Here is a 19,129-nt window from a genome sequence, read left to right as displayed (position 1 = left end):
GTTCAGAAAAGCCGAATCTTATGTACCTCCACCATAGATGGCGTAGAAACTTCTACTAAAGGCTGTAATCCACAATCGAATTGCTTGGTAACACTTGCCGATGGCAAGATATCTCAAAACTTCTTAACATCGTCTTCTAAATTGGAAGTTAGTTCATATGTGGTAAATGTTAGACAAAAAGGCAGATTAAATACCTGCACAATTCAGCTCTTAACCGTTTTATTTAGGGAAGTTTATAAATATGTAGTTACGAACCGATATGAACCAATTTTCCAGGAATATTACCAAATTCTAGAAGGATCAGATGAAATATGCTTATTCAAAAAGCTCATGAAATAAAATTTGGGGATCAGTTTTTTGGGGCTACATAATTATGGATCGATATGGACCAATTTTTGCATGGATTGTAGAGGCCATATACTAACACGAAGTACCAAATTTTAACCTGATTGGATGAAATTTGCTCCTCCAAGAGGGTCGAAAATCTAAATCTAGGGACCGGATTATATGGGTCTATATATGATTAAAGCTCGATATGGACCAATTTTTGCATGAATGTTAGATACCATATACTTACATCATTTACCAAATTTCAACCGAATCGGATGAATTTTCTTACTCCAAGAGGTTCCAGAGGTCAAACCTGGGGATCGCTTTATATGAATGTTATTGATCGTATACTAACACCAAGTATCAAATTTCAACCGGATCGGATGAAATTTGCGCTCCAAGAGGCTCCGTCGGTCAAATCTGTGGATCGGTTTATATGGGGGCTATATATATTTTCTTGGACCGATTTTTGTATGGTTGTTAGAGGCTATTTAGTAACATCACGTACCAACTTTCAACCGGATCGGATGAAATGTGCTCCTCCAAGAGTATCCACAAGGAAAATCTGGGGATCGGTTTATATGGGGGCTATATATAATATGGACCGATGTGGATACGAAAAGTGGTCCAATATGGCCCATTTGCAATACCATCTCACCTACATCTATAACAACTAAATATGTCAAGACCGATATGGCCGGTCCACTTTTGCGTATAGCCCCCATATAAACGGACCCCCAAATTTGGCTTGCGAATCCTCTAAGAGAAGCAAATTTTATCCGATCCGGCTGAAATTTTGTACATGGTGTTAGTATATGGTCTCTAACAACCATGAAAAAATTGGTCATCATCGGTCCATAATTACATATAGCCCCCATATAAACCGATCCCCCGATTTGGCTTGCGGAGCCTCTAAGAGAAGCAAATTTTATCCGATCCGGCTGAAATTTTGTACATGGTGTTAGTATATGGTCTCTAATGACCATGCAAAAATTGGTCCACATCGGTCCATAATTATATAGCCCCCATATAAACCGATCCCCCGATTTGGCTTGCGGAGCCTCTAAGAAAAGCAAATTTCATCCGATCCGGCTGAAATTTGGTACACGGTGTAAGTATATGGTCTCTAACGACCATGCAAAAATTGGTCAACATTGGTCCATAATTATATATAGGCCCCATAAAACCGATCCCCAGATTTGACCTGCGGAGCCCCTTGGAAGAGCAAAATTCATCCGATTCGGTTGAAATTTGGTACGTGATTTTAGTATATTGTATCCAACAACCGTGCAGGAATTGGTTCATAGTCCATAATTATATATAGTCCATAATTATATATAGCTCCCATATAAACCGATCTCCAGATTTGACCTCCGATGCCTTATGGAGAAGCAAAATTCATACGATCTGGTTGAAATTTGGTCATGGTGGTAGTATATGATATTTAACAACCATGCCAAAAGTGGTCCATATCAGTCCATAATAATATATAATATATAGCCCCCATATAAACCGATCCCGAGATTTGGTTTTGGAGCCTCTTGGAGGAGCAAATTTCATCCGAGTCAGTTGAAATTTGGTACATTGTGCTAGTATATGGCCGTTAACAACCATGCCTAACTAGGTCCATATCGGTCTATAGTTATATATAGCCCTCAGATAAACCGATCCTCAATCACACAAAAATTGGTCCATATTAAGTTCATTATTGTATATAGCCCCCACATAAGCGACGCCCATATTTCAATTCTGGCTCTCTACGTATCGTGCAAAAAGTCCATATCGATTCGTAATTATTTGTATTAGACTTACCTATACATAACATTTTTGTCTAATATATACCACGTATGGACTAACTCACAATTTAGAAAACGATGTTAAAAAGTTTTAAGATCGTTTTAACCCAAGTAATTCGATTGTGGATGACATTCTTTCGTAGAAGTTTCTACGCAGTCCATGGTGGAGGGTACATAAGATTCGGCCTGGCCGAACTTACGGCCGTATATACTTGTTTAATTTCAAAGATATCACATATGGACTTACTTACAATTTAGAAGACGGTGTTAGGAGCTTTTAAGATACCTTGCCATCGGCAAGCGTTACCGCAACCCAAGTATTCGATTGTGGATGGCAGTGTTTAGAAGATGGCAGTGTTTAGAAGAAGCTTCGGCCTAGCCGAAGTTACGGCCGTATATACTTGTTTTTTTTTCTCAAATTCTTACCGAAATTACAGAATTACGTTTATTTTTTTTATGTACACGCACATACATACATAAATGGACTTAGGAGTAAATATGAGCAATTTTTAATTCGGTTTACGTCGTTTCGGTTAACGTCGTCAACTTGATTTTAGATTTAAAGCCAGATAGGTCTCTAAAAATGTCTTAATGTTAAAGAAGCCTCATCTTCGGAATCAATACCAAAATCCCTAAGGAAAGGTCCAAAACTATGGATCCAAATAACCTTTTTTTTTTGAGTGTAGTTTGGTTCCAGACCAGAAAATTGGCATAGCAAAAATTTCAAAATTTTATAGTCTGATGCGATTCTAAAATAATTTGTAAACTCATTAATGAAAGTCAGTTGTATTTATTTTATTCAGTCTCCACTGTTTACCCACCATCGATTTGTAGACTAAGCCTAAAATATAGAATGTCCCAGCAAATCATTATCAGTTGTGCGTTGCGACTCTTACGCCATAATGCTATGGCCCATTTGACATCGAGACCTAAACTGATAACAGATCTTGGTATATTTGTTTTGCTTTATTTATTCAAACGAATGCTAATGAAATGAAAATGGAAATGGCGAGAAATCTTTGCAGTTCAGTCAGTTTCCAGTCTAGTCTCAAGTGGTGAACACAATACAAAAAAAAAAAATGGGAAAATTAATTTATTCGTCTGCATTTGTCTTAGTCCTTGTCCTGATGGTGACTGGTCTGGCACAAGCCAGTGTCTATACCGAAAGATATTTCCGTGATGAAAAACATCCAGGCAAATGTGTTATACAAAATACGGTCGTTAGTCCTGGACAAAGCATAAAACATCCAACAATGGACTGTGCCGAGTTCACCTGTGACAATTCCATAGGTTTGGCGACAATTGAAACGTAAGCTTTTGGATTCTTTTTTATGCAGTTCATACAAATAAATATTTATTTTGTTTCTTTTTTCCCCTTCTGCTTCCATTCCTTTATTATTTCTCTTTGGGATTTGTGTGCAGATGTGATCCGGTTTCAGCTTTAGCTTCACCCTTGGAAAAACTTAAAGATTATGACCGCACCAATCCACCAAAGTGCTCATGGGGTGATTTTAAAAATACCAAAGCTCCATATCCCAAATGCTGTGAACGCGAATATACCTGCGTATTTTAGTGGCCACAAATAAGAAAATAAAAAGCAGAGAGAAAAACATTTTAGGAAATTAAAATGGAAATAAAAAAGTTAAATTTAAGCGGTTCTTAAAAGATTTACTAACTTGAATTATGGAAATATATTTGGAAAGAAATCAATGGCATTGACAATGCAAATGGGTCATTGTTGTATGGTAAATTTAGTACAAATTTGTGAACTACTACAATTTCGCTAAAACGAATTTTATTTTTCTTAAACGCAAACCGAGAAAGAGATTTGAAGCCATTCAGCAAGAAAATTTCAAAGATCTTATCAAGTCGCAACTTCTCATTTACACAAAAAGTATAACAAAAATTCTTTTGGGGAATAACAACAAGTACGGCCGTAAGTTCGGCCGTAAGTTCGGCCGTAAGTTCGGCCGTAAGTTCGGCCAGGCCGAAGCTTATGTACCCTCCATCATGGATTGTGTAGAAACTTCTTCTAAACACTGCCATCCACAATCGAATTACTTAAGTTGCGGTAACGCTTGCCGATGGCAAGGTATCTTAAAACCTCCTAACACCATCTTCTAAATTGTATGTAAGTCCATACGTGGTATATATTAAATCAAAAAAAAGATCGATCCAATACGTATATAATTCAGTTTGACAAAGTAGACATAAAATTTTGACAACATTTTATACAGAAATAAAATTTTAACAAAATTTTCTATAGAAATAAAATTTTCACAAAATTTTCTATAGAAATAAACTTTTGACAAAATTTTCTATAGAAAAAAAATCTTGGTAGATTATTTTTGGCTCAAGTAGCAACCATGATTATAAACCGAATAAAATTTGAACAAAATTTTCTATAGAAATAAAATTTTGACAATGATGACAATTTTATTATGAACCGAATAAAATTTTAACAAAATGTTCTCTAGAAATAAAATTTTGACAAAATTTTCTACAGAAAAAAAATTTTGACAAAATTTTCTATAGAAATAAAATTTTGGTAGACTATTTTTGGCTCTAGTGGCAACCATGATTATGAACCGATATGGACCGATTTTTGTGTGATTGGACCAATTTTGGTATGGTTGTTAGCGACCATATACTAACACCACGTTCTAATTTGAACCGGATCGGATGAATTTTGCTCCTCCAAGAGGCTCCGGAGGTCAAATCTGGAGAACGTTTTATATGGGGGCTATATATAATTATGGACCGATATGGACCAATTCTGGCACGCTTGTTAAAGATCATATACTAACACCATGTTCCAAATTACAACCGGATTGGATGAAATTTGCTTCTCTTGGAGACTTCGCAAGCCAAATCTGGGGATCGGTTTATATGGGGGCTATATATAATTATGAACCGATGTGGACCAATTTGTGCATGGTTGTTAGAGACCATATACCAATATCATGTACCAAATTTCAGACGGATCGGATGAAATTTGCTTCTATTTGAGGCTCCGGAACCCAAATCTGGGGATCGGTTTATATGGGCGCTATATATAATTATGGACCGATGTGGACCAATTTTTGCACGGTTGTTAGAGACCATATAACAACACTATGTACCAAATTTCAGCCGGATCGGATGCAATTTGCTTTTCTTTGAGGCTTCGCAAGCCAAATCTGGAGATCGGTTTATATGGGGTCTATATATAATTATGGACCGATGTGGACCAATTTTTGCACGGTTGTTAGAGACCATATAACAACACTATGTACCAAATTTCAGCCGGATCGGATGCAATTTGCTTTTCTTTGAGGCTTCGCAAGCCAAATCTGGAGATCGGTTTATATGGGGTCTATATATAATTATGGACTGATGTGGACCAATTTTTGCATGGTTGTTAAAGACCATATACCAACACCATGTACCAAATTTCAGCCGGATCGGATGAAATATGCTTCTGTTAGAGGCTCCACAAGCCAAATCTGAGGGTCCCTTTATATGGGGGCTATACGTAAAAGTGGACCGATATGGCCCATTTTCAATACCATCCGACCTACATCGATAGCAACTACTTGTGCCAAGTTTCAAGTCGATAGCTTGTTTCGTTCGGAAGTTAGCGTGATTTCAACAGACGGACGGACGGACGGACGGACATGCTTAGATCGACTCAGAATTTCACCACGACCCAGAATATATATACTTTATGGGGTCTTAGAGCAATATTTCGATGTGTTACAAACGGAATGACAAAGTTAATATACCCCCATCCTACGATGGAGGGTATAAAAATGCATTTGTTTTACTCAGTTTTACACTGAAAAAAAAAAGCATGTCCGGTTCCAAAGATTTTGCCTTTACTTTAACAATTTGGGTATTGATTCCGAGCCAAAGAAGCGGAGAATACAAGTAAGGATACTTTAAAGACGCAATTGTCTTTTAAATTTGGGTTTTGTGTACTTGTTTCTAGGAAGCAAATGTTAATTTTTCATTTTTTCAGACTTTTTTCGTCAGATGCTATCAAATTCCTCTAAAAACGAGTAAACGACAACTTTATTTTCCAAATTAAGACTCGACTTCTAGTAGAAATTATGCTATGTTTCAAGTAAAAAACGTCTTTAAAATAAGGTGTTGAAAAACATATCCTATTTTTTAACGAATTTTTGCTTTGTAGGCAAGATGCAAAAAGGAAACAAATTAAAAGACAATTTTATTAATTTTAAAGATTTTTTTCTGAATTATTAAAGTCACGTTCACCTTACACCAAAAATTTTACCTTTCATGTTATGATACACATTTTTAAGTAAAATCACTTAATTTTAAGGACAATACAACTTCGTTGAAAAGTTTATTGACTTTTGGACAAGGAAAAAAACTTTATATTAGAGAAATGCGTCTTACATGCTAAGCAAAATTTGCATTCGTATTCTAAAGACATGAAATCTTTGACCTCACGACAATATTTTTTTCAGTGTAGCAATGAATTGAAAGTTGTTGAATTTTATTGGGTATAAAACATAATAAGAACTAATAAGATGCTGGAAATATCAATGATTATGTAAAAACGAGTTAAAGACAACTTTATTTTTCACAATCAGGCTCGACTTCCAGTGGAAATTATACTGTCCTATTATGTCCTATTATTGAACGATTTTTTGCTTTGTAGTCAAGATGCAAAAAGACAACAAATTTAAAGATAATTTCATTAATTTTAAAGAATTTTTCTGAATTATAAAAGTCAAGTTGAGCTAACCCCAAAAAATTTTCTTTCATATTATGATATCCATTTTTAGGTAAAATCACTTAATTATAAGGACAATACGACTTCATTGAAAAGTTTATCGACTTGGACAAGGAAAAAACTTTATATTAGAGAAATGCGTCTTCTATGCAAAGCAAAAGATGCATTCGTATTTTAAGGACATGAAATCTTTGGCCTCACGACAATATTTTTTTCGGTGTATCCACACTGCCCGATTCTATGTTTAACTCATTGTTATTACCGAGAGCGAACGGCGTTTCTTAATCCACTGCTAAAAACATGTTTGCGTGTGGTCGAAACTGGGATTGAACCCATGACCTTTTGTGTCCAACGGGTGCATTTGGAACAAATTTAGCATGCTTTGCAAATGTGTTAATCTTATGTCTTATGAAAAATGACAAGTAAATCGGATTAAAATTTTGTTTCCCAAATAGCGTATGACGTGACAGCTACGTCTAAATCTGAAGCGATTTCTACCAAATCTGTCGCAACATCCATCCTTTGGTCAAATTTCAAATCGGGCAAACTACGATTTAGTCTTTGATTAAATAGAGACATACGGACATCTCTGAAAAGACCATTGATGTGGCCTTTAGCATTTATGCCATAGATATCAATTGCAACTATGGTTGTTGCAAAGATATGCCTTTACTACATAATACCCAGTTCCACTCTAGTGATGCAGGATATTAAAAATGAGCAATTCACCTCAGATTAAAGTGGTAAAGAAAATCGTGCTCATATTTTCAATTGCGTTTGGTTTTCTGTTAAAGCCTTCCCAGAAAATAAAAAGGAAAACAATAAAAATCTTTCAATCCTTTAAAATATACTGAACTTGCGAAACAATACCAAACGGTACATCCGATTGGGTAACTGCATTTTAGAATCGCTGGATTTTACCTTATAGTGCTTTATCGTTTAGGAGAACTGATAACAAATATTAACAAAAACAAGTAACATATATACGGCCGTAAGTTCGGTCAGGCCGAATCTTATGTACCCTCCACCATAGATTGCGTAGAAAGACTGTAATCCACAATCGAATTACTTGGGTTGTGGTATCGAATTACTTGGGTTGTGGTATCTTAAAACTTTTTAACATCGTTTTCAAATTTGTGAGTTAGTCCATACGTGGTATATATTAGACAACAAAGGTATGTATAGGCAAGTCTACAAATAATTACGAATCGATATGGACTTTTGCACGGTACGTAGAGAGCCAGAATTTAAATATGAGAGTCGCTTATATGGGGGCTATATACAATTATGAACTTGATATGGACCAATTTTTGTGTGATTGGGGATCGATTTATTTGAGGGCTATATATAATTATAGACCGATATGGACCTAGTTAGGCATGGTTGTTAACGGCCATATACTAGCACAATGTACCAAATTTCAACTGACTCGGATGAGTTTTACTCTTCCAAGTGGCTCCGGAGGTCAAATCTGGGGATCGGTTTATATGGGGGCTATATATAATTATGGAAGGGTGTGAAGTTAAAGTTGTTTTTAGCCAAGACACAAACCAACAGAAATTTTTTTTTTTCATTTTCACTTTTCAGCGAAAATTCGCAAACAAATGTTTTATTGCTTTGACTAAAAGCAATAAAACATGAACAAATTTTGTTAATTATTTTATATTTAGACCTTTAAACTATTGGTAGTTAAAACCCAAAAATACGACTAAACTGTTCAAAGCTCATTTTGGCTATTTCTGATAGACGATAATGAACCAAAGGGGGTACACGTTGGTTACCCCAACTGAGGAGCGTACCCCAGTGAAAAGACCATGGGCGTACGTAACCTGTGAGAGGAGAAATCAGGGGGGCGTTCAAATCAACTTTATGTCCATTTTTGAACGCATTATGAATACAATTTCTTTTAAATTTTAAAACCAGTAGAAAGCCCAGACTGAGAAGAAAGCTACAGTTGCATTTCCATAACCGTAGCGTATTAAAATTTTAAAAGGGGGGCGTTGTCGTGGGGTCTAAATAGGCGAAAATCAGTGTTGAAAATAGTTGTTGTTCTAACAAAAAGTACTTTTACCCCCATTAACTTTTCTCCGTTCACAGATGAGGTACGCCCATGGGGCTTTCTCTGGGGGATGCTCCAAGGGTGCAGCTACCTACGTATACCCACGTTAGTTCGTTGTCGTGGGATGTAAATAGGCGAAAATCCATATCGAAATTTTTACTAAAATTACTTAGCCCCCCTCTTAAAATTTTAATACGCTACGGTTATGGAAATACAACTGTAGCTTTCTACTCAGTCTGGGCTGTCTACTGGTTTTAAAATTTAATAGAAATTGTATTCAAAATTTAATAGAAATAGACATAAAGTTGATTTTAACCCCCCCCCCTGATTTCACGGCTCATAGGTTACGTACGCCCATGGGCTTTTCACTGGGGTACGCTCCTCAGTTGGGGTAACCAACGTGTACCCCCTTTGGTTCATTATCGTCTATCAGAAATAGCCAAAATGAGCTTTAAACAGTTTAGTCGTATTTTTGGGTTTTAACTCCCTATAGTTTAAAGGTCTAAATATAAAATAATTAACAAAATGTGTTCATATTTTATTGCTTTTAGTCAAACAGCAACAAATCAAGATGAAATTCGTTTGATTTGTTGCGAATTTTCGCTTAAAAGTGAAAATCAAAATTTTTTCTGGCGGTTTGTGTCTTGGCTAAAACAACTTAAAAAAAAAAAAACAACTTTAACTTCACACCCTTTAATTATGGACCGATTTTAGCATGGGTGTTTGAGGTCATATATTAACACCACGAACCAAATTTCAACTGAATCAGATGAATTTTGGTGTTGCAAGAGGCTCCGGAGGTCAAATCTGGTGATCGGTATATATGGGGGCTATATATAATTATGGACCGATGTGGAGCAATTTTTACATGGTCATTAGAGACCATATACTAATACCATGTACCAAATTTCAACCGGATCGGAAGAATTTTGCTCCTCCAAAAGGCTCCGAAAGCCAAATCTGGGCGTCGGTTTATATGGGAGCTATACGTAAAAGTTATCCGATATGACCCATTTTCAATACCATCCGACCTACATCAATAACAACTACTTGTGCCTAGTTTCAAGTCGATAGCTTGATTCGTTCGGAAGTTTGCGTGATTTCAACAAACGGACGGACGGAAGGATGGACGGGCATGCTTAGATCGACTCAGAATTTTACCACGACCCAGAATATATATACTTTATGGGGTCTTAGAGCAATATTTCGATGTGTTACAAACGGATTGACAAAGTTAATATACCCCCATCCTATGGTGGAGGGTTAGGTTAGGTTAGGTTAGGTGGCAGCCCGATGTATCAGGCTCACTTAGACTATTCAGTCCATTGTGATACCACATTGGAGAACTTCTCTCTTATCACTGAGTGCTGCCCGATTCCATGTTAAGCTCAATGACAAGGGACCTCCTTTTTATAGCCGAGTCCGAACGGCGTTCCACATTGCAGTGAAACCACTTAGAGAAGCTTTGAGACCCTCAGAAATGTCACCAGCATTACTGAGGTGGGATAATCCACCGCTGAAAAACTTTTTGGTGTTCGGTCGAAGCAGGAATCGAACCCACGACCTTGTGTATGCAAGGCGGGCATGCTAACCATTGCACCACGGTGGCTCCCACGGTGGAGGTTAAAAAAATGTCACAAGTTTTACCACAATACTATTTTTTGGTGTTTCTTACCAACTGGTGCTTATGGCACTCGTAAAAGGACAACTAGATTTCATGAAATCGAATATTTGGTATAATCATTGTTACAATGAAATTCGATTATAAAATCGAATATTCGAATTTTGATTAGTAAAAATAGTCGAAAATCGATTTTTGATTAGAATCGAAAACTCGATTAGTGGTTTGCACTATAGATCCCTAGTTCTTCCGACTTGGATAAGTATGACCCAAATACCCACATTTTTATTGTAAAACCGCCACTGCTAAGTCGAAAACGCGTAAAAATTCCCCACATTTTCCTATATATCTAATACATATCTTTTGACCGATAAATCATAAATGCACATTTGCGAAATTTCATACAACGGCTATAGATTTAAATATTTCCAATATTTTTACTAACATTGTGTTGTTGATATTCACAAACTGATCATGGCTTCTCATCGGAGAGAACCAGTTACATGAAGCACACGAAGCAAATCCTTGCTCGAAACAGGGATTGAACCCATTACTGTTTGTATGTAAAGTGGACATACTAACCCTTGCAACACTGAGGATCCCTTATTGTGTAATTTTGTGAAAGGAATTAATTTTATGCGCGGACTTACTTAAATAGGGCGCAAGTACACCCTACAGTATTTACCCATAAAAATATTCACAAGATCATAGATTTTTGAGCTGTTTCACCATATCAGTTGCACTGACCCACTCCAATGTATATATCGGTGTATTTTCACACAATTTAGTTTGTTTGGTCCCAGGACAAATTCAGTAAACGAAAACTCGAGAAAAAAAAGCATCATACCATTGAAGCGAAACAAAACATGAGTAAAGTGAAGGCTTTTATACACCTACGCCAAAAACACCAACGTTCATATGGATAGCCATTGGTTTGATATTGATATTTCGATATCTCTCATAACACCCTCTAAACTAACGAATACCCATCTTTTGGGAGGCGTGTGAGAAAACACTGGGCACAAAAAAAAAATGGAAAACAATGAAAATTTATTGTTTTGCCACAAGTTGCACATAAACGAGAAATGTTCCATGCTCCATGTCCCATCGACCATTACAACGTACACACAATGGTATATCGACTCGAATATGAAAAATGTGAAACAGCATTTCTGGAGCAGCAAAAGTACCAATAAACTGTGATCTCGTTCGATTGGAATGGGTTTGGGATATTGAAAAAATGTATCAATAATTTCAACGTTAAAGAATTTAAACAATTTAAGGCAAATGTGTCACAACATTTTTTTTTTTTTTTGCATGCATCCTTTATATAAATTATTAATAATTTAATTAAATACGGAGAGAAATAAATATTTTATTAGAAAATCGATTAATATGTATAAAATTGTGGTTTTTCTAGTGGTATAAAGGCTGACAAGAGGGATAGGGCTAAAATGAGGCTAAGTCGACTTTGTGATTCTAACAAAATTTCCTATGCTAAAGGGAAAACAAGCAGAATAGGGTTAAAGTCAGGCCAATCCGATTACATCTATAACAACTACTTGTGCCAAGTTTCAAGTGGACAGCTTATTTCGTTCAGAAGTAAGCGTGATTTCAAGAGATGGGCGGACGGAAATTGCCAGATCGACTCAGAATTTAACCACGACCCAGTATGTATATAATTTATGGGGTTTAAGACCAACACTGAAAAAACAGTGAACCCACCAGTAACCAAACATATGGTTAATTTTAGAATATTTTTAATATTTTTAGAAAATTTTAACTAAACAGTATTACAAACGCTGACATCACACCGATATCACAAAAATAAGTAAATATTTTTCGACAAATTCAAGAAAATTTATTAGACATAATTAAGTTTTTTCACTTGTTAAAGAAAATTTTGTAGTTTGAAGGAAAAAATTGGAGTTCAAAATTGCAAGAATGTCTTTAGTGACATTCATGATGGGTGCATTTTTGGTAAAATGTACAGTTTGCGACAGGCCAACCAGTGTTACCGTTGTGCGACTTTAGTCGCATTTTGCAACCTTTTTGACGTCATGCGACTTTTTGTGCGTCTTTTTTAAAATATGTAAAATGTGCGACTTTAGTCGCACGCATGCGAAGGGAAGTGCTTAAATTTTAAGCAATTTTTATAAGTGGGAATTCATCGCCGTGCGCTTCAGCGCGAAGCCAGTGCAATGGCTCGCCTTGTATACAAAGGATTCAAAGGATTCATGGATTCAAACCTAGTTTCGACCAAAGAGCAACATGTGTTTCTACGTTGGATGCTGAATGTTTCAAATCTTCTCCACCGCAATATGAGACGCCAGAACTCGGCTATAAAAAAAGAGTTCACTTTTCAATGACAAGTTGTCATTGAGCTAAACATAGAAGCACTCATCATAGACCTTATAATACATAGATGGGCCATGGGTGTCAAACTATGTTTGACAGTTCCGAAGATTAAGAATAAACGAGAAAAATAAGAGCATGCTTACAATCTCTTTCGTTTTCCTTTTTGTAGTTTGCCAATTTTACACAAAATTAGACCGTTTATGATGCACCAGAGGATTTATAAATAAATTAATAAAGGGTGATTTGTTAAGAGCTTGATAACTTTTTTTTAAAAAAAAACGCATAAAATTTGCAAAATCTCATCGGTTCTTTATTTGAAACGTTAGATTGGTCCATGACATTTACTTTTTGAAGATAATTTCATTTAAATGTTGACCGCGGCTGCGTCTTATGTGGTCCATTCGGAAAGTCCAATTTTGGGCAACTTTTTCGAGCATTTCGGCCGGAATAGCCCGAATTTCTTCGGAAATGTTGTCTTCCAAAGCTGGAATAGTTGCTGGCTTATTTCTGTAGACTTTAGACTTGACGTAGCCCCACAAAAAATAGTCTAAAGGCGTCAAATCGCATGATCTTGGTGGCCAACTTACCGGTCCATTTCTTGAGATGAATTGTTCTCCGAAGTTTTCCCTCAAAATGGCCATAGAATCGCGAGCTGTGTGGCATGTAGCGCCATCTTGTTGAAACCACATGTCAACCAAGTTCAGTTCTTCCATTTTTGGCAACAAAAAGTTTGTTAGCATCGAACGATAGCGATCGCCATTCACCGTAACGTTGCGTCCAACAGCATCTTTGAAAAAATACGGTCCAATGATTCCACCAGCGTACAAACCACACCAAACAGTGCATTTTTCGGGATGCATGGGCAGTTCTTGAACGGCTTCTGGTTGCTCTTCACTCCAAATGCGGCAATTTTGCTTATTTACGTAGCCATTCAACCAGAAATGAACCGAACACTGATTTTGGTAATAAAATTCAATGATGAAATGAACCGAACACTGATTTTGGTAATAAAATTCAATGATTTGCAAGCGTTGCTCGTTAGTAAGTCTATTCATGATGAAATGTCAAAGCATACTGAGCATCTTTCTCTTTGACACCATGTCTGAAATCCCACGTGATCTGTCAAATACTAATGCATGAAAATCCTAACCTCAAAAGAATCACCCTTTATATTAAAAGTTCATATGTGAATAAAAATTGTGACCAAAACCCCGAAAATACGAAATTTAATTTTGTGCAGCTTTGCTCTTTACGAACAACACAAAAGCAAATGTACGAAAATTAATATTTGGGACTGACTCTTTACGAAAAAATCAAAACGAAATGTCAGAAAATTAATTTTTGGAACTGACACATTTTTTTTAAAGAGACACATGGCCTATCTTTATAACATCTATTGTCTATGGCCCTCATAACTAAGAGAGAAGTAAATCACGTATAGTATCACAATGGACACCTAACCTACGATACCAAGTAGAGCATTGCATCGGTCATATATTTTTGTGTTCGAGAACATCTCGAAGCCCAACAAGTAAGGTAGAGATTTGTAGTCGTTCCCGTTTGGACCGATGTTTGTAAGTTCGAATACAACCATAACTCGTTCTCGTTTGTGTTGTATGAAACGGTCAACCAAACAACTTCCGTCTTCGGGATCAAACACAACGAGTCAAATTGTTTTCGAAAACTAAGTGAAGGAATCGAGGATTTCGAATCTTTTTTTGCCCTCACGTAGTAACAATAACAACAACTTTTATATGTATTGTACGTTTGTTTAGTTGTAAGTTGATGGAAAGGCGCTTGTGTATGAAGTAAAAAAAATAACATAAAGTGGACAAAACCTTCTGCATTTCTATGTAAAAAGGTATTAACAATAAAACAAAATATTGCTCTAGTTTTTAGGAGACACATTTGGGATGATCTTTTTGGGCATTATAGTAAGTAATCGTTAAAAATGCAATTCACTTTTTCGTATAAAAAATAAGGGGCATTCGTATTTAAAGGAAATAAAACATTTTTCCTTTTTCTATAGAAATAAAATTTTGACAAAATTTTCCATAGAAAAAAAAAATTGAGAAAATTTTCTATAGAAATAAAATGTTAATAATTTTCTATAGAAATAAATTTTTTTATAGATTTACTCGTTTGCGAATAAGTTCATTGTTCTTTACTTCTAAAAAAAATTCCCTGAAGACGAACATCGGAGATGTTTCGAAATATTGGATAATATTAAATAAAAATACAACTCAAAAAAACAACAACATCTGTTTTTATTCATATGACCTCAAGCCGAACTATACAAATATAATGTTGATAAAATTTTCTATAAAAATAAAATTTTGACAAAATTTTCTATAGAAATAAAATTTTGACAAAATTTTCTATAGAAATGCAATTTTGACAAAATTTTCTATAGAAATACAATTTTGATAGAATTTTCTACACGCACAGAAAAACATGTTTGGACATGGTTGCCGCATCCATTTAATGCTTATCTAGAGTATGTAATTGTCGCGAAAACCATGTATTTGGTCTTTGTAAAAATAATTTTCGAGCGGAGAAAAATATATATTGGCAATAAGCATTTAAATGGTTCTCAAATGCCGCAAACATGTTCTAATATTTAAATGATAGAATTTGAAACCATTATATGGTCGGGAAAATCATCTACCTGACCATTCAATTTTTTTACTTTTTTGCAGAGAAAAAAGTATTTTTATAGGTTACATATAGACATGCCTAGAACCATTACATGACCATAAAGACCATGTACATTGTTTTCGTGACCATTTAATTTTTTAACTTGTTTGCAGCGAAAATAATTTTATAAAAACATTGACCAGGTGCACACGATTTTCATTTTGAGCGTCAGTCGTGTGTTGATTGTTTCTTGGAATGGACGGAGAATATGGAATTATTGTGTTTTGTGTTAATTTATTTATTCAGAAGTGGCACGTGGTTTTATGTGAACACAAAAAAGACAAGTGTAATTGAAAAAAATGTACCTGATTTTTGTTCTGCATTGATATATGGTATCATTTATTTCTATTTGCTGTTACATGATGTCTGCGTTGGTACATTTGATAGGCACGAAGTAAATATGGAATGATTACTTATTGTTGGAATTGAACCAAAATGGAGTGTGTAAAATATGTGAAGTTTGCTTGCACGACATTATAAATACAAATAAACAATGAATGAATTTATAAATAAATAAAAACAAATAAATAAAGTTAATTTTGTGTTTTCTTTTCTCAAGTGGCGTCCTTTTTACGACCAAGAAACATTTTTTTCATAAAGATCAAAACATTTTAGGTTGTGACCATGTTCTTTTAACTGAAAGAAAAACATTTTTGACGAATACCATAACATTTTAGATCGTGACCATTGTCTTTTAATGGAAACAAAATTCTTTTTATCAATATAATAACATTTTAGATGAGGACAATTTTATTTTTCTTAGAACCATGTTCACTGAGCCAACATAGTTGCAGGTGAACATGTTACATGGTCGCCGCAAAAATAGCTCCAATCATATTATTTTGCTCTTCGAATATGATTGTGACAATCATGTTTCTTCTCTGCGTGTATAGAAATAGAATTTTGATAAATTTTTTTATAGATGTTAACAACATTTTTTATAGAAATAAAATTTTGATCAAATTTTATTTCTATAAATTTCGATAAAAATTTTTATAGAAATAAAATTTTCACAAAGTTTTCTATAGAAATAAAATTTTGATAAAATTTTCTATAGAAATACAATGTTGATAAAATTTTCTATACAAATAAAATTTTGATAAAATATGGCCCGTTTGCAATACCATCCGACCTACATCAATGACAACTACTTATGCCAAGTTTCAAGTCGATAGCTTGTTTCGTTCGGAAGTTAACGTGATTTCAACAGACGGTCGGACGGACATGCGTAGATCGACTCAGAATTTCACCGCGACCCAGAATATACATAATTTATGGGAGGTCTTAGAACAATATTTCGATGTATTACAAACGGAATGACAAACTTAATATACCCCCTTCCTATGGTGGATGGTATAAAAAACAGACAAAAAATACAAAAATAAATTTACTTTTGCTAGTTACATATAAAAACATAACAAATTTAAACATTTACCTTGTTAGAATTATTCATTTTATGGTCAATAAGCTTAACTATTATTTACACACTTATATCTAAAGAAACACAAACTGTATGACTTCTTTTCTCATTAAGCATGATTCCTTTTTTTTGTCATAACATACTCGAGAACTTTGCAAATTCCCGAAACTCCCGCTAAATGTTCGAGTATTCTCGATTATCCCGTTTTACCAAATGCAATCGGATGTTTGCTTGCGACCGAGAATGGAAACAAATGCACAACTTCAATGATGTGACGTCACAACAACATTCACTCGATACTGAATTATTGGGTGTGATTCAAACCATGTCTCATTCATACATTTACATTCATTCGAACCGATTCGATCAAGCCAGTGTTCTCATTCTATTCATTCGATCAACGAAGATTATTCAGTCTTCTCGAACCGTTTCATGAGTGCAGTTGTGTGCGCTATGAATGAATGTTCTCATGCAATGCTCTATTACCTACCCTACACGGTGTTCTGGTTTGTTAAGTCGTTGTTTTGTTGCATATCATTTCAACCTCTAGCTCCGTTTGTATAAATATTTTTGTTTTTTTTTTTTTAATTGATTTAAATGCTTTTAATTGGCTGATAGTAAATTGGCACTTGATGGCGTTCTCGTACATTTCTGCTAATTTTAGGAAGGAGAAAAAAATCAATTTTTTATTTATTGCAAGTTTACGTTTTACATGAGTTTATGATACAATATGTTGCTAAAATATCTCTTTATGTTAAAGGGAGTGTTCCTTTATTGTTTTTGTGTTGATTTATAGAAGATTTTTTGTAATAAAAATACTTCACAAACGTATGCGACATTTTTTATCATTATGCTACTTTTTTGTGCGACCTTATTTTGCGACTTTTTCAAAATTTCCAACGGTAACACTGAGGCCAACCCTGGCTCAGGGCCAGTCGATCTAGCCTTGTCCGTCTGTCTGCACTCAAAAAAGTGAACTCTCTATTTCACTAAAGCCAATTTAACTTTATTTTAGTTCATGGAATTATTATGTTTGATGAAAGTTTCCTTACTCTAATAATTTTTTGCGTACGTTAGTTAAATTAACTAAAACCGAGGAAAAAATATGCACAAATGAAGCATAAAGATCAACTAAATTCGTGCCTTCTACAAAATAGTACAATATTTCTTTAAATATATAAATTTTATTACAAATGCGTTCATCATGAACTTCGTATGTCACTAAAGACATTCTTGCAATTTTGAACTCCAATTTTTTCCTTCAAAGTAAAAATTTGTTTAACTAGTGAAAAAACTTAATTATGTATAATAGATTTTCTTGAATTTGTCGAAAAACATTTACTTATTTTTATGATATCGACGTGATGCCAGCGTTTGTAATACTGTTTAGTTAAAATTATCTAAAAGTATTCAAAAAGTTCCAAAACTAACCGAAAGTTTTCTTCCTGGTGGTTTTTTCAGTGTGTGAACCCATTTTTTTTGATCAAAGCCTAGGTCGCAGTGTTAGTCCAATCGATTTCAAATTTGACACAGGTATGGGTTTTGGGTCAGAATAGAACGCTGATGATTTTGGAAGAAATCGATTCAGATTTAGATATAGATCCCATAGATATCTTTCCCCTATATGCATTTATATGGACCCAGAAAGTAGAGTTTAAACCAAAATTGCTTGACCCCAGATTTGGCTTGCGGACGCTCTACGATGAGTAAATGTCATCAGATCTGCTTGAAAGTTGGTACGTGGTTCTAGTATATAACCTCTAACACCCGTGCAAAATTTGGTCCATATCGGTCTATAATTATATATAGCCCCCATATAAACCGATCCTTATATTTTGCTTGCGGATCCTCTTGAAGGAGCAAATTTTAATCCGATACGGTCGAAATTTGGTATGTGGTGTTAGACTTTTGGTCTCTAACAACCATTCAAAATATTATCCATATCGGGCCATAATTATATATAGCCCCCATGGGAGTCACCGTGGTGCAATGGTTAGCATGCCCGCCTTGCATACACAAGGTCGTGGGTTCGATTCCTGCTTCGACCGAACACCAAAAAGTTTTTCAGCGGTGGATTATCCCACCTCAGTAATGCTGGTGACATTTT

The 19,129-nt window shown here is 35.0% G+C and overlaps 1 protein-coding gene across 1 annotated transcript; it reads left to right on the top strand.

Annotated features, from left to right (window-relative positions):
* The first annotated feature begins 3,147 nt into the window (after positions 1-3,147).
* LOC142230109 (uncharacterized) lies at positions 3,148-3,778 on the top strand. The gene is made up of 2 exons (XM_075300745.1): positions 3,148-3,435; positions 3,549-3,778. Exons 1-2 carry the CDS (start codon positions 3,206-3,208, stop codon positions 3,697-3,699), a joined length of 381 nt encoding a protein of 126 aa, XP_075156860.1. The 5' UTR covers positions 3,148-3,205; the 3' UTR covers positions 3,700-3,778.
* The last annotated feature ends 15,351 nt before the right edge of the window (positions 3,779-19,129 follow it).

The sequence above is a fragment of the Haematobia irritans genome, chromosome 3, assembly GCF_050003625.1.
Source record: "Haematobia irritans isolate KBUSLIRL chromosome 3, ASM5000362v1, whole genome shotgun sequence".
Lineage (NCBI taxonomy): Eukaryota > Metazoa > Arthropoda > Insecta > Diptera > Muscidae > Haematobia > Haematobia irritans.
The sequence above is the reverse complement of the archived record's forward strand: the minus strand, read 5'-3'. Positions and strand labels throughout refer to the sequence as shown.